The sequence below is a fragment of the Bos grunniens genome, chromosome 17, assembly GCF_055505025.1.
Source record: "Bos grunniens cultivar Pamir isolate PY7600 chromosome 17, Bosgru_T2T1.0, whole genome shotgun sequence".
Taxonomy (NCBI): Eukaryota; Metazoa; Chordata; class Mammalia; order Artiodactyla; family Bovidae; genus Bos; species Bos grunniens.
Genome location: NC_141181.1, coordinates 56,489,031 through 56,513,021, shown reverse-complemented (window position 1 = coordinate 56,513,021; position 23,991 = coordinate 56,489,031). Strand labels below are relative to the sequence as shown.

General features: G+C 45.0%; 1 protein-coding gene across 16 annotated transcripts in view; it reads left to right on the top strand.

The window, feature by feature from the left end:
* The window catches only part of CCDC60 (coiled-coil domain containing 60), a 286,332-nt gene that overhangs the window by 23,431 nt on the left and 238,910 nt on the right, over window positions 1–23,991 (top strand). For 6 of the 16 annotated variants that reach the window (XR_015144541.1, XR_015144540.1, XM_086347879.1 and 3 more), the window contains exon 1: window positions 20,794–21,628. The exons of 8 other annotated variants lie outside the window; for them this stretch is intronic. Coding sequence is in view for 4 of the 8 variants with exons in the window: in XM_086347879.1 (XP_086204005.1) it covers window positions 21,611–21,628 (18 nt within the window). In the remaining 4 variants the exon portion in view is untranslated. Of the gene's footprint in view, window positions 1–10,454; window positions 10,589–20,793; window positions 21,629–23,991 lie in introns of those variants that run through there. 2 more of the 16 variants (XM_086347884.1, XM_086347876.1) reach the window with 2 other exon arrangements.

Below are 23,991 nucleotides of genomic sequence, written 5' to 3'. Positions count from 1 at the left end.
AAATCTATTTCTCACTTCCACTGTATAATCATAAGGGATTTGATTTAGGTCATACCTGAATGGGCTACTGGTTTTCCCTACTTTCTTCAATTTAAGTCTGAATTTGGCAATAAGGGGTTCATAATCTGAGTCACAGTCAGCTTCTGGTCTTGTTTTTGCTGACTGTATAGAGCTTCCCCATCTTTGGCTGCAAAGAATATAATCAATCTGATTTCAGTGTTGACCATCTGGTGATGTCCATATGTAGAGTCTTCTCTTGTGTTGTTGGAAGAGGGTGCTTGCTATGACCAGTGCATTCTCTTCGCAAAACTCTATTAGTCTTTGCCCTGCTTCATTCCGTATTCCAAGGCCAAATTTGCCTGTTACCCCAGGTGTTTCTTGACTTCCTACTTTTGCATTCCAGTCCCCTCTAATGAAAAGGACATCTTTATGGGTGTTAATTCTAAAAGGTCTTGTAGGTCTTCATAGAACTGTTCAACTTCAGCTTCTTCAGCGTTACTGGGGCATAGGCTTGGATTACGGTGATATTGAATGGTTTGCCTTGGAAACGAACAGCAATCATTCTGTCGTTTTTGAGATTGCATCCAAGTACTGCATTTCAGACTCTTTTGTTGACCATGATGGCTACTTCATTTCTTCTAAGGGATTCCTGTCCACAGTAGTAGATATAATGGTCATCTGAGTTAAATTCACCCATTCTAATCCATTTTAGTTCGCTGATTCCTAGAATGTCGACATTCACTCTTGCCATCTCCTGTTTGATCACTTCCAATTTGCCTTGATTCAAGGACCTAACATTCCAGGTTCTTATGCAATATTGCTCTTTACAGCATCGGACCTTGCTTCTATCACCAGTCACATCCACATCTGGGTATTGTTTTTGCTTTGGCTCCATCCCTTTATTCTTTCTGGAGTTATTTCTCCACTGATCTCCAGTAGCATATTGGGTACCTACCGACCTGGGGAGTTCTTCTTTCAGTATTCTATCATTTTGCCTTTTCATACTGTTCATGGGGTTCTCAAGGCAAGAATACTGAAGTGGTTTGCCATTCCCTTCTCCAGTGGACCACATTCTGTCAGCCCTCTCCACCATGACCTGCCCGTCTTGGGTGTCCCTACACGGCATGGCTTAGTTTCATTGAGTTAGAAAAGGCTGTGGTCCGTGTGATCAGATTGACTAGTTTTCTGTGATTATGGTTTCAAATAGCTGTGAAAAGAAGAGAAGCGAAAAGCAAAGGAGAAAAGGAAAGATATAAGCATCTGAATGCAGAGTTCCAAACACTAGCAAGAAGAGATAAGAAAGCCTTCCTCAGTAATCAATGCAAAGAAATAGAGGAAAACAACAGAATGGGAAAGACTAGAGACCTCTTCAAGAAAATTAGAGATACCAAGGAAACATTTCATGCAAAGATGGGCTCGATAAAGGACAGAAATGGTATGGACCCAACAGAAGCAGAAGATATTAAGAAGAGGTGGCAAGAATACACAGAAGAACTGTACAAAAAAGATCTTCACGACCAAGATAATCACGATGGTGTGATCACTCACCTAGAGCTAGACATCCTGGAATGTGAAGTTAAGTGGGTCTTAGAAAGCATCACTACGAACAAAGCTAGTGGAGGTGATAGAATTCCAGTTGAGCTCTTTCAGCCTGAAAGATGATGCTGTGAAAGTGCTGCACTCAATATGCCAGCAAATTTGGAAAACTCAGCAGTGGTCACAGGACTGGAAAAGGTCAGTTTTCATTTCAATCCCAAAGAAAGGCAATGCCAAAGAAAGCTCAAACTACCGCACAATTGCACTCATCTCACATGCTAGTAAAGTAATGCTGAAAATTCTCCAAGCCAGGCTTCAGCAGTACTTGAACTGTGAACTTCCAGACGTTCAAGCTGGTTTTAGAAAAGGCAGAGGAACCAAAGATCAAATTCCCAACATCCGCTGGATCATCAAAAAAGCAAGAGAGTTCCAGAAAAACATCTATTTCTGCTTTATTGACTATGCCAAAGCTTTTGACTGTGTGGATCACAATAAACTGTGGGAAATTCTGAAAGAGATGGGAATACCAGACCATCTGACCTGCCTCTTGAGAAACCTGTATGCAGGTCAGGAAGCAACAGTTAGAACTGGACATGGAACAACAGACTGGTTCCAAATAGGAAAAGGAGTACGTCGAGGCTGTATATTGTCACCCTGCTTATTTAACTTATATGCAGAGTACATCATGAGAAATGCTGGGCTGGAAGAAGCACAAGCTGGAATCAAGATTGCCAGGAGAAATATCAATAACCTCAGATATGCAGATGACACCACCCTTATGGCAGAAAGTGAAGAGGAACTAAAAAGCCTCTTGATGAAAGTGAAAGTGGAGAGTGAAAAAGTTGGCTTAAAGCTCAACATTCAGAAAACGAAGATCATGGCATCTGGTCCCATCACTTCATGGCAAATAGATGGGGAAACAGTGGAAACAGTGTCAGACTTTACTTTGGGGGGCTCCAAAATCACTGCAGATGGTGATTGCAGCCATGAAATTAAAAGACACTTACTCCTTGGAAGGAAAGTTATGACCAATCTAGATAGCATACTCAAAAGCAGAGACATTACTTTGCCAACAAAGGTCCATCTAGTCAAGGCTATGGTTTTTCCAGTGGTCATGTATGGATGTGAGAGTTGGATTGTGAAGAAGGCTGAGGGCCGAAGAATTGATGCTTTTGAACTGTGGTGTTGGAGAAGACTCTTGCGAGTCCCTTGGACTACAAGGAGATCAAACCAGTCCATTCTAAAGGAGATCAGTCCTGGGTGTTCATTGGCATAACTGATGCTAAAGCTGAAACTCCAATACTTTGGCCAACTCATGCGAAGAGTTGACTCATTGGCAAAGACTCTGATGCTGGGAGGAATTGGGGGCAGGAGGAGAAGGGGACGACAGAGGATGAGATGGCTAGATGGCATCACTGACTTGATGGTTTGAGTGAACTCCGGGAGTTGGTGATGGACAGGGAGGCCTGGCATGCTGTGATTCATGGGGTCACAAAGAGTCGGGCACAACTGAGCAACTGAACTGAACTGAACTGAATCATTTATTTAAGCACAGTTCTTGTTGAGGCTCATTTAAATTGTTTTCAATCTTTTATGCTTATAAATGAAGCTGATATAACCATCTGGTAACTAAATATTTGTACTCAGTCACTCTTTCATTCTGAGGGTAAATTCTTGCTGCTGCTAAGTCACTTCAGTCGTGTCCAACTCTGTATGACCCCAAAGATGGCAGCCCACCAGGCTCCCCCATCCCTGGGATTCTCCAGGTAAGAACACTGGAGTGGGTTGCCATTTCCTTCTCCAATGAGTGGAAGTGAAAAGTGAACATGAAGTCGCTCAATCGTGTCCAACTCTTAGTGACCCCATGGATTGCAGCCTACCAGGCTCCTCCATCCATGGGATTTTCCAGGCAAGAGTACTGGAGTGGGGTGCCATTGCCTTCTCCGGGGTAAATTCCTAGAACCAGTATTTTTCAGTTAATGGGTAGGCAGTCTTAGCTGGTTGCATGTTCCTAAAATATATGCACTATTTCACTATCAAAATGAAAGGGTTTCTTTTCTTCCTTTCCTTACCTCTTTTTGGGAGAGATCTTTGGAAAGACAGAGGGAGTAGTTAGAAGTTTTTAAAATATAATGATGCGGACTTCCTTAGTGGTCCAGTGGCTAAGACTCCACACTCCCAATGTACATGGTTTTCTGAAGGATATTATACTCATATAATAACAAAAAAGGAGGATACAAGTCAGGTTTGAGAGCCTTTTTATAAGATAATAATAATAATAAATGTCCATATATTAAATATAGAAATGTTCCCTCTGGTCAGGGAACTAAAATCCCACATGCCACACAGCAAACAAACAAAAATAAGCTACCAAAAAAGTAAAATATATTAATACATTGGTGTAATACTGGGAGATTTCATTGATCATTAAATTGACATCACATCCCATATATTTTAGTACCTTGAATTCAGCTGGCTTTTATTAAATGTAAAACATCATCAAGTTTAAAATGCATCATTATTTTACGTAAAATTAAGAAATAAATTTTTAAAATCTCTTCCAATTAAGTCACTGTGCAATGCCTTCATCGTCCTTTTAAATACTTTGATTGATCACACCATCCTTTGAAAGTCCCTTCATCTGTTCCCAGGGATTTGGCAACTTCTTTTTACCTCTTGTTGCTTGGCTTGATGTGACAAGAAAACCTTTAGCATGTATCTAAGTGACAGAATGCAATACAGCTTCATCTATCATGGTTTCTTCCTTTTTAGGGGTTCCGTCAAGATCTGGTTGTTACTTTGCAAGAAAATATGAAACTGGAGTTGTTCCCTCAGACAAGAATTTGCTTCATGATGACCAGATCTCCACCCCTCTGCTGTGCTTGGGCATCTTTCTATGCACACAGAAACTTCCCATTCAATGCTGACTCTTATCATGGCATCATCTTTCTGAAAATATGTTAATGGTGATTGAAATCAACATGTGGAAGCTGGGCAGTGTACATAACTCAGTTGAAGTAAGGACCGTCTGAACAGCTAGGACCAAGTTGGCTTGGGTACAGGGAGTGAAATGAGATCACACCAAAATGCATCTCAGTTTCAGGGATGTTAAAATCAGAAAAAGCGTGCATCTTAGAATGGATGCAGTAGGACTAGTGAGAGCCTCACAAAGTTAAAAGAGATAAATATTAACACAAGTGTGCTGGTAATTTTGCTCCCCTTTCCACTCAGTGTGCCCCAGAATAGCCCTGAGATGGGAAATGTAGACCTATTGAATCTCCTGTGGGGGTCATTTGTCACTTGTCTCAGGACGAGATTAGCTTTGCCACACTGAGGGTGGCTGTAGAGTTTAAAGATACACAGATACATGTATCTATTGATATTTTGTAGAGAGATGGATATAGACATAGATCAACATGAAAGCTAAGCCGAAACCCAAGAAACAGCCTTCTTCTCCAATTTTGAAGGAAAACTTAGTGAGAGACGATGTGTAGTTCTCCAATATAATGCCTCTTAAGAGATTTTCACAGGCAATTTTGAATTTTGCGATTGTCACTTTTTGTTGTTAATTCAGGATAGAGCTGGGACATAGGAGGAAAGAAGGAAAAAAGGGGCAAAAGAACGTGAGCATAGGGAGAGAAGATGGAAAAAACTGGGGAGAAAAGACCATACCCCATTGGGCCACATCTGAGTGGAATTCTAGAGTAACTGAAAGGAATTCAAAGGAAAAAGTCATTTTTGCCTCAATCTTCAGACTTCCCATTTGTTTGAGACTAGCCACCTCTATGCTTGTTATTATTTTTATTATTTTGATATCTATGTGCCCTTCCAGATGCTATGACATGCAATAGCAAGAAACTTTTCTTGAATGGCCACCAGACCTTACAAGATCAAAGCACTGTGATAAGGGCTTTGCTGACTTCTTCATCCATTCCCCATGGCAACCTTATGAATTAGGAATTACTGATTTCCATGGTATAGATGAAGAAACTGAGATTTTGGGAGACCAAGAAACTAGCCTAAGACCACAAGTTGGGAAATAGAGAGGAAGTCAAGTGAGGAGGAGACGTGAATGGGACGAGGAGACAGGATCCCTGTTTGTATCATGTCTTACTTATTGCTGCATCACAAATTACCCCAAACTTAGAGGCTTGTGGGAATTCTGTACTTTCCACTTAATTTTTTCAGTAAATCTAAAACTGCTCCAAAATTGTATATTAGTTTTAAAGCATATATCCTTGAAAATCCACCATGCAAAAACAACCACTTTTCAGTGATTAAACTTTCATTCTCGTTTCCATGCAAATGTATTTATGTATGCAATGAGCCTTTGCTCAGCAAGGGCATGCCCATTTTTAAGAGTTTCAGTACAAAAGGTGAAACCCCAGGAAACATGAGTGGAGGGGGACCCCTGCACCCTGAGCAACACTGGAACTCCCCCCAGGCTCGCAGGGAACTTTTATTCCTTTTATTCTCGCAGCAAGTGGCAGGTGCTGAGGGACGTCTGGCTGGCTGCCTGCTGTACCTGGCTTTGTAGAGAGGGATCAGGGGACAGAGTTCACCTTGGCTTCAGCCTCTGAGGCCCAGGCCTGGCTGTCTCTACAGACTTCAGCTGGGGAGAATCGGAGTGGAGGCTGAGAGGCGCTCAAGGCAGATGAGTTCTGGCTTTTCTCCAGGATTAACAGTTGTCAGTAAAGCTCCTGCAAAGTCTCGTCAGGATCAAGTCCTGCGGCCACTCCACGTCTGCCCCCAACCCTGGCCCTCCTGAAACTGTACCAATCAAAGTCAATTCGACAAGAGTCCCACGCATGATTCCAGTCCTAGGGCAAGACAGCCCAGAGCGGGGACAGCAAGCCGGCCATCAGAAAGATATTTGAAAGTGCAGAGCTAATGGTGAGTGACCCTGGATAAACAATCTTCCTCCAAACTATAAGGTTGAAAACAGCCTAAACCTTTAAGAGTGCTGGTAAGAAACCTAAAACAGAATGGATGAGAGGGTAAGCCCCACTCAGTTCAGTTCAGTTCAGTCGCTCAGTCGTGTCCGACTCTTTGCGACCCCATGAATCGCAGCACGCCAGGCCTCCCTGTCCATCACCAACTCCCAGAGTTCACTCAGACTCACTTCCATCGAGTCAGTGATGCCATCCAGCCATCTCATCCTCTGTCGTCCCCTTCTCCTCCTGCCCCCAATTCCTCCCAGCATCAGAGTCTTTGCCAATGAGTCAACTCTTCGAATGAAGTGGCCAAAGTACTGGAGTTTCAGCTTTAGCATCATTCCTTCCAAAGAAATCCCAGGGCTGATCTCCTTCAGAATGGACCGGTTGGATCTCCTTGCAGTCCAAGGGACTCTCAAGAGTCTTCTCCATCACCACAGTTCAAAAGCATCAATTCTTCAGCGCTCAGCCTTCTTCACAGTCCAACTCTCACATCCATACATGACCACAGGAAAAACCATAGCCTTGACTAGACGGACCTTTGTTGGCAAAGTAATGTCTCTGCTTTTGAATATGCTATCTAGATTGGTCATAACTTTCCTTCCAAGGAGTAAGCATCTTTTAATTTCATGGCTGCAGTCACTATCTGCAGTCATTTTGGAGCCCAAAAAAATAAAGTCTGACACTGTTTCCACTGTTATCCCATCTATTTCCCATGAAGTGATGGGACCAGATGCCATGATCTTCATTTTCTGAATGTTGAGTTGTAAGCCAACTTTTTCACTTTCTTCTTTTACCTTCATCAAGAGGCTTTTTAGTTCCTCTTCACTTTCTGCCATAAGGGTGGTGTCATCTGCATATCTGAGGTTATTGATATTTCTCCTGGCAATCTTGATTCCAGCTTGTGCTTCTTCCAGCCCAACGTTTCCCATGATGTACTCTGCATATAAGTTAAATAAGCAGGGTGACAATATACAGCCTCGATGTACTCCTTTTCCTATTTGGAACCAGTCTGTTGTTCCATGTCCAGTTCTAACTGTTGCTTCCTGACCTGCATACAGATTTCTCAAGAGGCAGGTCAGGTGGTCTGGTATTCCCATCTCTTGAAGAATTTTCCATAGTTTATTGTGATCCACACATTCAAAGGCTTTGGCATAGTCAATAAAGCAGCAATAGATGTTTTTCTGGAACTCTCTTGCTTTTTTCATGATCCAGCAGATGTTGGCAATTTGATCTTTGGTTCCTCTGCCTTTTCTAAAACCAGCTTGAACATCTGGAATTTCACGGTTCACGTACTGCTGAAGCCTGGCTTGGAGAATTTTGAGCAATACTTTACTAGCGTGTGAGATGAGTGCAATTGTGCGGTAGTTTGAGCATTCTTTGGCATTGCCTTTCTTTGGGATTGGAATGAAAACTGACCTTTTCCAGTCCTGTGGCCACTGCTGAGTTTTCATCCCGACCCAACACTTAGCTGTGTCTCCTGGAACAAGTTAACCTCTCTGAGCCTCAGTTTCCTCATTTGTAAAATATCGTAATAGTGCTCACTTGATAGGATTCTTGTGGGGAGTGAATGAGACGACTGATGTGAAGTGTTTAGTCCACCATAAACCCTCCATTTAAAAAGCTGTTATGAATATTCAAGAGCCATTAGCGACCTGTGAATGTCACCCCTTCCCCACATATTTGCAGATTAGGTGACTGAGGCCCAGAGAAGAAAATATCTTGCCCAGAGTCACACAGTGAGTTGCTGACCCTGGCTGGAAGTTTGACTTTTGAAGCTCCAATCCAATGCCCTTTTGGCTGGACCCCAGTGGCCTTCCTTGCAAGTTGCAGAGTGTTCAGATCCTGAACTTTTCCAGCTTCCTTGGCTCTGTTTTGCCTCTGGAGGCCCTAATGAAATATGGGGCAGGTTCAGGCAGCATCTCAGACAGTAGCTCTCTATTCAGAACATTATTTAGGGCTCAAGCCTGTTCAGCATGAAATTTAATCTCTCCATCAATGTTGTAACAAGCTTGTCAGAGATCTGGGGACTGGCTGGGAGGTACCTGGTTGCCAAGGATGCTTTCAGTCCTTTGGTTTCTCCTTTGGATCTTCAAGAGCCAATCCTGAAGTCAGGGTTTAGGGGAGACCAGGGAAGTTTCTCATCTTGGTTAATGGCTAGGAAAGTGGACAGGGACACTAAATGATCTGGTCCTTTTCTGCCTCCCTCCCAACCTCATCATTACTGTAATCCCTGGTGCTACGTGTGCTCAAACCTCTCTGCTTTTCTTTTCATTCCTTGAATACGCTGATCCCATTCATGCCTCAGGGACTTTGCACCTGGTGTTTCCTCTGCCTGCAATACAGTTTCCAGCACTTTGCACGGCTGGCTTCTTCTTATCAGGTATCAACTCAAATGTCACCTCCTCAGATGAACTTTCCTGATGATTTTATCTACAGAAGTTTCCCTCTTCCACCATCACTCAGCAATAACTCACCCCAGGTTATTTTCCACAATACCTGTCAGCTTCTGAAAGAATCATCCTCCACCAAAAGATAAGCTCTAGGAGGCTAGAGGTTTGGAGCTGTCTTGTTCATTGTCACCTCCTTGCCTGGGCCCAGGGAAGTCTGTCATTAGTAGGAAGCAGGTTAGCAGCTTTGGCACATATGCAAATATGTCAGACACGTGTGAACACCTGCACATATGAGATCCCCACTCCTGGAGCTTAACTGTAATGGGTAAAAAGACAATAAAATAAACCATACACTTAGGCATGTGCACACACAATTCATTCATAATTGCTATTTTAAATGAGGTGGGATCCAGAAGGCCTGGTTGAGAAAGTGGCTGAATGAGCCACACGGATGTCTCATGAAAGAATGTTCCAGGCAGAAGATTCGGCAAGTGCAAAGGCCCTGAGGTAGGAGCACATCTGACATTCTAAGGGAGACAGAGGCTAGTGTTGCTGGACGGAGTGAACCAGGAGGGCTGTGAGAGGAGCTGAGGCCAGAAGTGGGTGGAGGCTGGAAATCATACAGGCCTTGGTAAGCAATTTGAAAGACTCAGGCTTTTACTCAGAGTATATGGGAGGCCCCTGGTGCATTTTGAGCAGAGAGTAACAAGCTTTTGCAGCACTTCCAGATGTTGCTTTCAAAATAGAATGGAAGTCAACAACTAAGTTGCAATTTTAAACTTTTGTTTATTTATTTGTTGGCCATGCTGCCTGGCAGGCAAGATCTTAGTTCCCTACTGCTAAGTCACTTCAGTTGTATCTGACTCTGTGCAACCCCATAGACGGCAGCCCACCAGGCTCCCCCATCCCTGGGATTCTCCAGGCAAGAACACTGGCATGGGTTGCCATTTCCTTCTCCAATGCATGAAAGTGAAAAGTGAAAGTGAAGTTGCTCAGTCGTGTCCGACCCTCAGCGACCCCTTGGACTGCAGCCTTCCAGGCTCCTCCATCCATGGGATTTTCCAGGCAAGAGTACCGGAGTGGGGTGCCATTGCCTTCTCCTAACCAGGGGTCAAACCCATGCCCCCTCAGTGGAAGTATGGAGTCCTAACTACTGGACCAGCAGGGAATTCCTTAAAATACAATTTTTTTGTGAGAGAATAAATTTAAAGCTGGCTGAGCATAATAGTGCAAAAAGTGTGTTTAATAGATTAAGAAATCTTTAGGGGAGGGGAGAATAGAATTGAATAAAGGGACTGAGGATGCAGTTGGGAGACTATTACAATAATCTAGTAAGAACTATGGTGGCTTAACCCAGACCCAAGACTGCAATAGATAACTGTGTGTTTTCTAACAATTCCATCCTCGCCTTCTTCCATAGAGATAGATGAGCACATGGCTGCTTAGCTGGGGACTACATTTCCCGGCTTCCCCTGGGTCAAATGGAATTAACCAATGGAATGTGAGCGCAAGCAATGTGTTAGCTAGTGCCACATTTGCTTAAAGGAAAATTGTGTGTGGTATTCTTTTTCTCCCTTCCCCTTTATACAAAGCAGAGGGATGTGCTTGGATGCAGCCTAACCATGCAGATGAGGACAGTTCTGGGGAAAGAACCTGGGTCCCAAAAGAGGATGTGGAGCAAAGTCTGACGTATTCCAGACCACTCATCCCAGGACTTCTTCACAAGTAAGAGATGAACTTCTGCCTTCCTTAACCCACTGCATTTTGGGATTCTTTGTTATAGCAGCTTAACCTTCACCTGAACTACTGCACAGACTTTGTGGAAGATTTGGGAATAGCAGGAGTGAATTACAGCACAGTGCGAAATAGGAAACAACCTAACATACAACATTCACCATCTCCATCCTTTGTTGATGTTCAGTCACTCAGTCGTGTCCAGCTCTTCATAACCCCATGGACTGCAGCACGCCAGGCTTCCCTGTTCTTCACCATCTCCCGGACTTGCTCAAACTCATGTCCTTTGAGTCGATGATACCAACCATCTCGTTCTCTGTTGTCACCTTCTCCTCCCGCCTTCAATCTTTCCCAGCATCAGGGTCTTTTCCAGTGAGTCAGCTCTTTGCATCAGGTGGGTAAAGTATTGGAGCTTCAGCTTCAGCATCAGTCCTTCCGATGAATATTCAGGGTTGATTTCCTTCAGGATCTCTGTCCTTAAAGCTCCATAACTAAGACCCTGCAGGGAACTTCTTGCAGACTGGCTTTCCCCTTAGGTCCCTTGCCTGATACCTCTTCTGATTACACATTCTCACTCCCCTGATCTACATTCTTTGCCAGCTTCCCCAGTGCCAGAGGATATCTGAAACCTTTGATTTTATTTCCTCAAACAAATGAGTATTTTCTCAATCTTTAACACAGACAAGCTCCTGAGCCTTCCTCAGAGTTAATCAAAATTCTTGGTGGTGCATCCTCACAAAAGACGGAGGCATCCCTTCCAAGTCTCCATCCTAATACTAAGAATTAGCAGAAATGTGAAAATCATGGTTTACCTTTCGCTTGTCTCATAGTAAATTTGTTGGTGGATCTCCCTTTCCTGAAAAAATACCCTCAGTAAGCACATAGCAGTGGGGAGACGGTGGCGCAGGAGAAAATATATCTTCCTCTAGCCTGAGAAAACTTTAGCATTTGCTTCTGGGGTTTTAAACCCTCTCTCCCATTTACTCGTATACAAATATTTATACAACAGGCAGCCCTGGATCCTAACCCACATGACTCTTCCTCACAGGCAGACACTCAGGCACATACAGACTTGCAGAGAGCTGAGTCATTCAGGGGGGTCCCTGGATGTCCACTCTACTCTGTTTGCCTTTCCAATGCCAACTCCTGAGCATACTTCCCTGCCCCCAGTTCTGTGTCCTTTCCGCTCATTGATTCTTTGGGCGCCTTACCAGAATTCTCGGTGGGGACTTTTTGCTGCCTCATTTCCTCCCTCTTTTCTGGTCTGTTACATTCACTACTAACACTGTGAAGCCAGTTGTAAAATGCATCAGAAACAAGGCCTCCTCTTGAAGCCCCCAGAAGCCAAACCCATGCTTGGCACAGTAGGGTTTTGCTGTCCTATTAGGAAGGACTGTCTTTTCCACCCCTGGCTAGGGCTACTGGCCACAGGACACGTCTACTCTGCTGAGTACCCACACCGCCCACCACCTGCTCAGCCAATGTGGGGCAAACATGAAGCACAGGCTCACGGAGAATGAACTCCAAGACTCTGGGCAGGATCTGACCAGAAGTAACCCCCGTTGCCTCCTTGGGTGTGAGGGGAAGGATGGGAATCAGTTGGGGAATTATGTGTTTGTGGGCATGTCTCTGTGTGGACCGGTGCGGATGCCTATTGTGTGCTGACTGGCTGTGTTGTTCGTGTTTACAGGATAGGTTATCTACATAGGCAAACCACTTCAGTATTCTTGCCTTGAGAACCCCAACATCAAATGTCAAAATGATATGACACTGAAAGATGAACTCCCCAGGTCAATAGGTGCCCAATATGCTACTGGAGAAGAGTGGAGAAATAACTCCAGAAAGAAGAGATGAAGCCAAAGCAAAAACAACACCCAGTTGTGGATGTGACTGGTGATAGAAGTAAAGCCCGATGCTGTAAAGAGAAATATTGCATAGGAACCTGGAATCTTAGGTCCATGAATCAAGGCAAATTGGAAGTGATCAAACAGGAGCTGGCAAGAGTGAATACCGACATTTTAGGAATCAGTGAACTAAAATGGACTGGAATGGGTGAATTTAACTCAGCTGACCATTGTATCTACTACTTTTGGCAAGAATCCCTTAGAAGAAATGGAGTATCCCTCATAATCAACAAAAAAAGTCTGAAATTCAGTTCTTGGGTGCAACATCAAAAATGACAGAATGATCTCTGTTCATTTCCAAGGCAAACAATTCAAGTTCACAGTGATCCAAGTCTATGCCCCAAAAGTAAATGCTGAAGAAGTTGAATGGTTCTATGAAGACCTACAAGAACTTTTAGAAATAACACCCAAAAAAGATCCTTTTCGTTATAAGGGACTGGAATGCAAAAATAGAAAGTCAAGAGATACCTGGAGTAACAGGCAAATTTGGCCATGGAGAACAAAATGAAGAAAGGCAAAGGCTTTTGCCAAGAGAATGCACTGGTCATAGCAAACACACTCTTCCAACAACATAAGAGAAGACTCTACACATGGACATCACCGGATGGTCAATACTGAAATCAGATTGATTATATTGTTTCCAGCCAAAGGTGGAGAAGCTCTATACAGTCAGCAAAAACAAAACTGGGAGCTGACTGTGGCTCAGATCATGAACTTCGTATTGCCAAATTCAGACTTAAATTGAAGAAAGTAGGGAAAACCACTAGACCACTCAGGTATGACCTGAATCAAATTCTTCATGATTATACAGTGGAAGTGACAAATAGATTCAAGGGATTAGATCTGATAGAGTGCCTGAAGAACTATGGACGGAGGTTCTTGACATTGTACAGAAGACAGTGATCAAGACCATCCCCAAGAAAAATAATTGCAAAAGGGAAAAATGGTTGTCTGAGGAGGCCTTACAAATAGCTGTGAAAAGAAGAGAAGCAAAAAGCAAAGGAGAAAAGGAAAGATATACCCATTTGAATGCAGGGTTCCAAAGAATAGCAAGGAGAGATAAGAAAGCCTTCCTCAGCAATCAATGCAAAGAAATAGAGGGAAACAATAGAATGGAAAAGACTAGAGATCTCTTCAAGAAAATTAGAGATACCAAGGGAACATTTCATGCAAAGATGGGCACAATAAAGGACAGAAACAGTATGGACCTAACAGAAGCAGAAGATATTAAGAAGAGGTGGCAAGAATACACAGAAGAGCTATACAGAAAAGATCTTAATGACCTAGATAAGCACAATGGTGTGATCACTCACCTAGAGCCAGACATCCTGGAGTGTGAAGTCAAGTGATCCTTAGGAAGCATCACTACAAACAAAGCTAGTGGAGGTGATGGAATTTCAGTTGAGCTATTTGAAATCCTAAAAGATGATGTTATGAAAGTGCTGCACTCAATGTGCCAGCAAATTTGGAAAACTCAGCAGTGGCCACAGGACTGGAAAAGGTCAGTTTTCATTCCAGTCCCAAAGAAAGGCAATGCCAAAGAATGTTCAAACTACCACACAATTGCACTCATCTCACACACTAGCAAAGTAATGCTCAAAATTCTGCAAGCCAGGCCTCAACCGTATGTGAATGGTGAACTTCCATATGTTCAAGCTGGATTTAGATAAGGCAGAGGAACCAGAGATCAAATTGCCAACATCTGTTGATTCATCGAAAAAGCAAGAGTGTCTCAGAAAAACATCTACTTCTGCCTTATTGACTACAGCAAAGCCTTTGACTGTGTGGATCACAACAAACTGTGGAAAATTCTTAAAGAGATGGGAATACCAGACCACCTGACCTGCCTCTTGAGAAACCTGTATGCAGGTCAGGAAGCAACAGTTAGAACTGGACATGGAACAACAGATGGTTCCAAATCAGAAAAGGAGTCCGTCAAGGCTGTATACTATAACCTTGCTTATTTAACCTATATGCAGAGTACATCATGCGAAATGCTGGGCTGGGTGAAGCACACACTGAAATCAAGATTGCCAGGAGAAATATCAATAACCTCAGGTATGCAGATGACACCACCCTTATGGCAGAAAGCAAAGAGGAACTAACAAGCCTCTTGATGAAGGTGAAAGAGGAGAGTGAAAAAGTTGGCTTAAAGCTCAACATTCAGAAAACTAAGATCAAGGCATCTGGTCCCATCACTTCATGGCAAATAGATGGGGAAACAATGGAAACAGTGTCAGACTTTATTTTTTTGAGCTCCAAAATCACTGCAGATGGTGACTGCAGCCATGAAATTAAAAGACGCTTGCTCCTTGGAAGAAAAGCTAAGACCAACCTAGATAGTGTATTAAAAAGCAGAGCCATTACTTTACCAACAAAAGTCCATCTTTTCCAGTAGTCATGTATGGATGTGAGAGTTGGACTATAAAGAAAGGTGAGTGCCAAAGAATTGATGCTTTTGAACTGTGGTGTTGGAGAAGTCTCTTGGACTTCAAGGAGATCAAACCAGTCAATCCTAAAGGAAACCAGTCCTGAATATTCATTGAAAGGACTGATGCTGAAGCTGAAGCTCCAACACTTTGGCAGCCTGATATGAAGAACTGACTCATTGGAAAAGACTCTGATGCTGGGAAACATTGAAGGCAGGATGAGAAGGGGACAGCAGAGAATGAGATGGTTGGATGGCATCACTGACTCAATGGCCATGATTCTAAGCAAGCTCCAGGAGTTGGTGATGGACAGGGAAGTCTGGCATGCTGCAGTCTGTAGGGTCGCAAAGAGTCGGACACAACTGAGCAACTGAACTGAGCTGAACTGAACCGACATAGGTGTGTGGGTCTATGTAAGTGTGAGGATGTCTCTCTGTATATTTATATGTTACTGCTTCCTGCTTATTTCTCCAGCCCAACTCATACCGTTCTTCCAGTCAGTGTTCTAAACACACGCTCTTCATATACTTCTCATTCTCTGCAATCCCTATGCCTCTCTCAGATATTCTCTTTGCATCTTTCCTTCATTGTCTCTTCCTCTTTGTCCCTTTCTCTCTTAACTTGCTTCTCTTTCTTTCCCTTCTCCCTTCCCTTCTTCCTCCTCCTCCTTTTTCTCCTCCTCACCTCCCTCACCCTTTCTCCCCCCCTCCCCCCTACCTCCTCTATACACCAGTGTCTTCCTCCACATCCATCTCACCTAGCTAACTCCTCCTTCTCCTTTGCCCTCAGCTCAGCAATCCCTTGTTTCTGCCTGAGCCCCCAGACAGCCTTGGCCCCTGCTGGGGCCACAGGCCTCCCTTCTTCCCCGTCCATAGCTGGCTCCCCAACTGTGATTCTACTCCCTGTTTCCTCTGCCTTCCCTTCTCAGAATCATCTTACATAGTGTCACCTTAGTTAAATGAAAATCTTTGCCCCAAACTGCCTTCCCTATACGGTTCTGTGTTTGAATTGGCCACAAGAGGATTTGGGGCAAGTTTCAGAAGTTGGGCGTGAAGCAGCAAGTAGCCATGTTTATGCTCAGAAGGTCAGTGATGTCAGTTCAGTCCTGGGGGCAATTCACACCTGCTGTCACGAGTCTGGTGGTTCCCCTTGCTGGGGGCTTGTGGGCCAGAGCTCCCCCATTTCCTCCTCTAACTCCCAGCCTGTTTGGGTGCAGCTTTGTGGTCCTCCTGTAGGAGTTAGACAAATGTAATTTTAGGAGAAATCTAGTCTGAACCCCCATCTCTGGCTCTGCTTTTTTGGGATCTTGATCAAGACATAATTGAAAAAAACTGAAACCTAGGTTCTGTCTTCCTACAAAGCCTGGGGTTGCCTCCACACCCCACTGCATCCTCCTTTGGCATTTGCCTTACAATTCATGCTCATCTGGGTTGATTTTCCTATACCTTCCTCCAGAGGTAGCAATGAATAGGAATTGTTTGTTTGTCTAAAAGCAGAGTGGAAGCTAAGTGTTTTAGGCTGTGAAGCAGCGTAATGGTCACGGCGCCCGTTACATTACATTTTATGGTTCTATAGCAATTACACTGCATTTTATGGTGTCATAACATATTACATTTTATGGCTTAATATCAGCTTTAATACAAGACACTATGGCCCAGAATTTTAACAAGCAGAGGCTTCTTCTGGTGGGATGGTAATAGCCTTTCCGCATGATCATGTGCCTTCCAGCAGGAGGCCGAGGAAGGTGAAGCAGGGACCGAACTTCCCTCCAGCGTCCACAGCCACCCCCTCGCATGCCCTGTCAGTCAAGCCTGGCATTCTTGCTAGGGGGCTTTGGGCAAACTAGTTGAACAGACAGTGCTCTGGGCTTCCAGCACCGCCATCTCTCCCTCATCCCCGTTTTCTTCTCACGACAGACAGGATGGTCTTTCTAAAGCACAGAGATGATTCTGCCACCTCTCCACTTAAAATCTATCCCTAACTTCCCATTGCCTTCAGGGACGAGTCCCTACTCAGTCCCAACTCAGCCTGTGATTCAGGGTCCTTCTGTTCCCCCACATCCTGTGCTAACCCTGCAATGATCTTCCCGCCGTTTCCAGATGTCCTGGGCCCTTTTGCATCCCATGCCTTTGCACACACAGTTTCTTCTGCCAGGATTCCTCTCCTGTATCTTTACTTTTCTATGCCTGCATGCTAATTCACTTCAGTCGTGTCCAACTCTGTGCAATCTTATGGAGTGTAGCCCACCAGGCTCCTCTGTCCCTGGGATTCTCCAGGCAAGAATACTGGAGTGGCCATTCCCTCCTACAGGGGATCTTCCCGACCCAAGGATCGAACCTCCATCTCCTGCCTTGGCAGGTGGATTCTTCACCACTGTGCCACCTGGGGAGCCCCTTATACGCTTTCATTTAACCAATATTTATTGAGCACCTGCAATGCTGGGCATTGTTCTGACTTTTAGGGGTGTAGCCATGAAAAAAACACTCAAAGTCTCTACTCTCGGGGAGTTTACTTTCTAGTGGAAGAGATGACTTTGTATCAGTACTTCAAAACTCAATCATGTCACCTCCTCCAAGAAGCCTACCTGGATAAGCCTGGGCAGTGAGATATGCATTCCAAGGCCATGGCATGACACTCGTCCTCACAGCTGTACTCATCTGATCCCTTCTCTGACTTTCCCAAATGCAGTGACAATATCTGACCCACCTTTACTTTTCTATTGCTATCACTAAGCAAAGTCCCTGGCCTGGCCCTTGAAATTTCTCAACAAGTTGATCAAATAAATGAATGAATAAAGCAAGAGAGAATAAATGATTACTATGAATTAGGGGTGCCAGTGAAAATCAGCCCCCATCCTGAAACATCTCCAGCACAGTTGCCTTAAATCCTCTCACTAGGAACTCATCACTTTGGGTTAAGCATTGCCCTCTTGCAGCAGGTCGCTTGAATGCAAATAGCCCTGAGAGTAAGATGTTTGCCTGACTTATTCCATCGGGGCTCTTGGGAGCTGACTGGAGACTACAGGACTTAAGTGAGCTGCTCACCTGGACTAGAAGATAAAGAGAGGAGAAAAGGAAAGAGGCTTTGCCCAGGATTCCTGCCTGTGCTCAGGAAATTGGTTGCAGACACTGACAAATACCTTGAGAAAAATGCCTTGAAGGGACTTCCGTGGTGGTCCAGCTGCTAAGATTTCAAGCTTCCACTACAGGGGATACAGGTTCGATCCCCGGGGAACTAAGATCCTGCATATTGCATAGTGCAGCCAAAAAGTAAATATATATAAATATATATTTTTTTTAATTTAAAAAAAGCCTTGGAAATCTTAACACTTATAGAGAAGGGTTATAGAGGGGATATAAAACGCTCTGGGTTAGGTATCAGGTTCTAGCCCTGATTCTGCCACTGACTGACTGTGCAACCTCTGGCAATACCCTCAGCCTCTCTGGGCCTTAGTTTCTTGAACTGCAGAACTTGGAGGCTGGGAAAGATAGGATTAGAATCTCTTAGGAGTTAGCAGGGATCAGTGCTGACCAATGAACCATGAGGGGAAATCTGTTGGAGACTTTGGGCCAGGTTTCCCCTACTCTTAGAAAAAAGGCCAGTTCCTCTGAATGTGATCATTTCTAAATAGAACACCAGGAACTGCGGTGTTTGTGGAATGCTTATGATGGGCCAGGCCCTGTGCTAGACTAAATGCATTAAGTCATGTGATCATAATGGTAAACTTCTGAAGTATTACCCTGACGCCCATTTTACAAATAAGGAAACTGATGTTCAGAGTGGCAAATGTTCTTTCCCAAGGTCATGTGGGGAGCAAAGGGCAGAGATGGGATTGGAAGCCAGGTCTGTCTGACTGCAAAACTAGTGATCTTAAAGTCCTCCTCTATACTGTCTCCGTGTTAAAAAAAAAAAAAAAAAAGCTAATCCAGATAAGCCCCCTTCCTCTCACTGATCCATATTCATGCTGCTCAGAACCAAGTAATTGGGGCTGCCAAAGGGTGCTGAGAAGCCATGCTAATGAGCTTGCTCAGCTCCTCTTCTGAAACTACATCCCCTGCTGGGCTGTGGGGCCTCTTCCGTCAATATTGACGCCTGTCTGAGACACTCGGAAGCTGCCATGAACTGGGGAAGCAGCTGCTGCTGAGATTTTAAGAGAGAAAGGCAGAAAAGAAAATTACAACCCCCCTAACAACGCCACCGCTTGGCATTGCAGACCTAGCAAACCCCTGCACATCTGGAGAAACCGGGGAAGGAAAGTCTAGATGAAATGCCAGTTGACCTGCGAGATGTGCGCTTGGGTTCCTGCACCGGGAGTCTATTCCCCTACCTGTGGAGGGCTGGGGAAATCTGTCTGGCAAGGGGAAGATGCGTCTTTGCCAGGCGTGCTCCTGGGGGAGCTGAGATTTTAAGTTCTGCAGCCCCTGGAGGGGCAAAGTCGTGTTTCTGAGTGGGGGCAGAGGGGGAGTCAGAAAGCAGGGGTTTGAAACAGGGCTTTTTAAGAAGGATGGTGTAACTGTGGAGTCAGACCATTCTAGGCTTGAACCCCTTAATAAGTGAGTTATCCTTTCTGGCAAATGGGATTTATTCACTCAACAAATATCCATGCATCTGGAGAACAGGGCAGTCCAGTCATGGGCATATAGGTAAAATGCACGGAGCCTGATTGCTTCCCTGGTGGCTCAGATGGTAAAGAGTCTGCCTGCAATGCAGGAGACCCAGGTTCGATCCCTGGATCAGGAATATCCTTTGGAGAAGGGGATGGCAACCCACTCCAGTATTCTTGCCTGGAGAATCCCATGGACAGAGGAGTCTAGCAGGCTACAGTCCATGGAGTTGCAGAGAGTCAGACACGACTGAGCAGCTAACATAATAACATAAAAATAATATGGAACCTGGTACCTAATGTGTCCTTAGGAATGCAGAAACTCCACATGGATCAGGCAGGCGTCATCACCCTGCCTAGATAAGGCTGGTTGCCCTATCCGTGGGGAGTAACATGGCTGTGTAACAAGAGCTTTGAGGACAGCTTGTACTCCAGCCACCAACACTGTCACACAACCTTGGATTATTATTCTGTGTGATGGTTATTTTCATGTGCAACTTGACTGGGCTGCAGGTGGCCAGATATCCTGCCAAACGTTATTCCAGGTGTGTCTGCGAGGGTGTTTCCGGACAAGGTTCACTTTTGAATCACTGGAGTCTGTTTCAGCAGATTGCCCTCCCTGATGTGGGTGGCCCTCTGGGTGGTCAGGCCTTTCAGGATGGCTGTTCTCTTGCTCCCTGCACATCCCCTGCTTGACTAGCCCCTGCTCCACTCATGTATCTATCCAGTCTTCTTCATTACAGCACTTGGTCAGGAACTGCCTACATGCTCGCTCCTTGCCCCAGCTGCTGGTTTCCCTGGTAACTGATAAGCCAACCTGAGGCCAATTCCCCCTATAAATAGTAGCCTCCTCCCCCACATAGCGTATGTTGTCTCCACGTCCTGCTTATCATCTGCCATACATCCATGAAGAGGGTGTCATTCCAGGACCCTTCATTCTGGGTGTGTAAGATCCCCTATCTAATGGGTATTGATGTCTCTGTTGCTGTCTCCACCTGGCTCTTTGGTCCTGAAGCTGAGTTTGCAGGCCTGCGGGGTGCAGTCCAACAAGTGGCCTGCCAGGAAGCCAGAGAAACTCCCACGAGCGCTGAGATGTCTGGAAATAAGGACAGGGAATGGAAAGTTGCAGGGGGTGACCCTGAGGTGGCTGTCCTCTAGCACGTGCATGGGGCCCTGTGGCAGCTGACCACTCTGGGAGGTTCTTTCTCTTCCATTATATTAAGAATATCCTGGTAAGCTCAGAGTTTCTTTCTGATTTAGGAGTAACTCCATGTTCATGGCTCATCTGACTGCCTGGTGATGGCTGGTGAATACACACAGAATGCAACAAACTGAATCATCTATTACATAATTGGGTGTTATCTGGTCAGGAAAGATCAGTCTACCCCCAACCCAGCACCCCTACACAATGAGAGACACAGGCTTTAAGGATATTAACTCAGGGACGGGCTTTTGGATTGGACATGGCCATTTACCCAGAATGTGAATAATAAGAGTAGCCTTGGGCTTCTGGTCCCAGTTCCAGTCCATGTTCCTGGCTACAGGAGAGGGCAGAACAATGAAGTAGAGGGATGGGACCATAGCTACACTGCGTTACAACAGATGTGAGACCTTACAGAAGGCCAACCCTGGGTTGTCAAGCATTGCAAAAAAACCACTACTGGGAGCCTATAACAGCTGTGTGCGAAATAAAGATCCGCCATGGACATTGGCATTGGCTGAGGACCAAGAAGTCCAGGAGTGGGCTCATAAAGATGACATCCATTGGGATTTCCACAGCCTTACAACCCCACCGCTGCCGGGCTAATGGAAAAGATGAACGGACTACTGAATGATTGAAGCAGGAAACCCACGTCCTCAACCGGTGGGCCAGGAGGCTGATTCAAGCCCTGCAGACTGTAACTGAACATCTCAGGGCATGCGTCGTCCCACCCATCATCTACTCCGTGTTCACCCAGAGTCAATACCATCTGAATTCAACTCTTAACCACCAAAGGATCCAAAGGTTGCCAACTATCAGTCAAGACAATAACTCACTTTTGCCTACAGGATCTCCCCCCAGAGGGACACATTATAAATGACCTGGGACTGGCAGGTAAGTCCCCAGTGGCTGGGTTTGCCAACTCGTGGGGAATAAGATTAGAAAGGGACTTACAGATCTCACCTGTTGTCTACCCAGCCCCACTGAAGACTACTTAGGTAATTAATCTTGTCCCCTACTAGAGAAAGGCACCATTATATTATACCTCCAGTAAAATTTATAATATTATAACCCTCCAATACTCGGCACCACCTCTGGAGACTGCTGGTGGACAGGTGACACGATACTGCTGGCCAGGACAAAAATCCAAGGTGGGGTTGGCGTGATCTCAGAGTGCTGTTCCTGCTTCTATTCTGCTTAATGGTCATAATCTCCCCGGTGTTGTGCCTGTTAAGCATCTTATATTTCCTCCCGAGTCTGAGTGGAGAGAATCTGCTTGCAGGGGGGGAGACACTGGTGGCCTCACTATGAAATGAATCTGATTGTTGGGTCTGCAGCGAGATGCTATTGTCATCATCCTCTGGATTTTCATGAAAAATTGACCCAATAAGCACTTGGCTCCAAAGTCTCCTCACCTATAGGCAAATCACTCCCCCTAGCTTACTAGGTGTCTTAGTCTTAATGCTCCTTAGCTGCTGTTGCTTGTATCGCGTTTGTGGTATTTGGTTGCAGTGCGCCTTTGTACACTTGACCTCGGGGCTGTCATGGAAGAGGGGTGCACCAAGAGTGTAAGGGTCATGCAAGGTAGGTGGGGTGGAGTGCGCGATCAGGCCTTTCAAGATGGCTGTTCTCTTGATCTCTTTACACTCCCTGCTCATCCAGCCCCTGGTCCACTCATGTGATTGTGGTTGCTGTGCTTAGTTGTTCAGTCTTGTCCAACTCTTTGTGACCCCATGGACTGTAGCCTGCCAGGCTCCTCTGTCCATGGGGATTCTCCAGAAAAGAATACTGGAATGGGTTGCCATGCCCTCCTCCAGGGGATCTTCCCAATCCAGGGACTGCACCCAGGTTTCCCACATTGCAGGCAGATTCTTTACCATCTGAGCCACCAGGGAAGCCCCCATTCATGTGATAGGCATAATCAATAACTGCCTACAGGCTTCTCACTTGCCCCAGTTGCTGGCTTCCCTGGTAACTGATGAGCCAACCTGAAGTCATGTCAGTTCCCCCTATAAATGGTAGCATCCTTTTCCCCTGAGTGGTAAAGATTGCTCCAGGTCCTGTCTGCTACACATGGTGGGTGTTGCTCCAGGACCTTGTGTTTCAGATGTGTCACACAATGTTGTGTTAATTTCTACTGTATAGAAAAGTGCTTTACACCTATAAATATGATCTTTTTCATATTCTTTTCCGTTTTGGTTTATCGTAGGAAATTGAATACAGTTTCCTTTGCAGTAGAACTTTGTTTACATTCTCTATGCAGTAGTTTGCGTCTGCTAATCCCAAACTCCCAATCCATCCATCCCTCACCCTCCTCCCTTTTGGCAACCGCAAATCTATTCTCTGTGAGTCTGTTTCTGTTCTGTAGATAAGTTCACTTGTATCATAGTTTAGATTCCACATAAAAGTGATATCATCTGACTTACTTAGTGTGATCATTTCTAGGTCCATCCGTGTTGTTGCAAATGGCATTATTTCATTCTCTTTTATGGCTGAATCCTACTCCATTGTATATATGTACCACATCTTCTTTATCCATTCATCTGTCAATGAACATTTAGGTTGTTTTAATATCTTAGTTGGCTGGATGGCATCACTGACTCGATGGACGTGAATCTCAGTGAACTCCGGGGGTCGGTGATGGACAGGGAGGCCTGGCGTGCTGCGATTCATGGGGTCACAAAGAGTCGGACACGACTGAGCGACTGAACTGAACTGAACTGAATATCTTGGTTACTGAGAACAGTGCTGCAACAAACATTGAGGTGCATGTATCTTTTTGAATTACAGTTTTCTCTGGAAATTTGTGGCAACTCTTTTCATTCTCTGAAGAGTGCCTTTGAACCCACCAAGGTGATGTGGCTTTTCCATAGTGTTAAACTTCATTGTGCATTTCCCAGTGGCGCTAGTGGGGAAGAGCCTGCCCGACAGCACAGAAGATGTAAGAGACATGGATTCGATCCCTGGGTCGGGAAGATCCCCTGAAGGAGGGCATGGCAACCCACTTCAGTATCCTTGACTGGAGAATCCTATGGACAGAGGAGCCTAGTGGGCTTTAGTCCATAGCATTGCAGAGTTAGACCTGACGGAAGCGACTTAGCATGCAAACTTCACTGTAATAAAATGAGAGAGAAAAAAATGTTCCTGGGAAGAACTTGTGTTCTTCTGGGTGTTTTCACCACCACCACCACCCCCACCCCCACCCCGGCACCCTGAGGTTCATATGTTGAAATTCTAACTCCGAAGGTGATGGTATT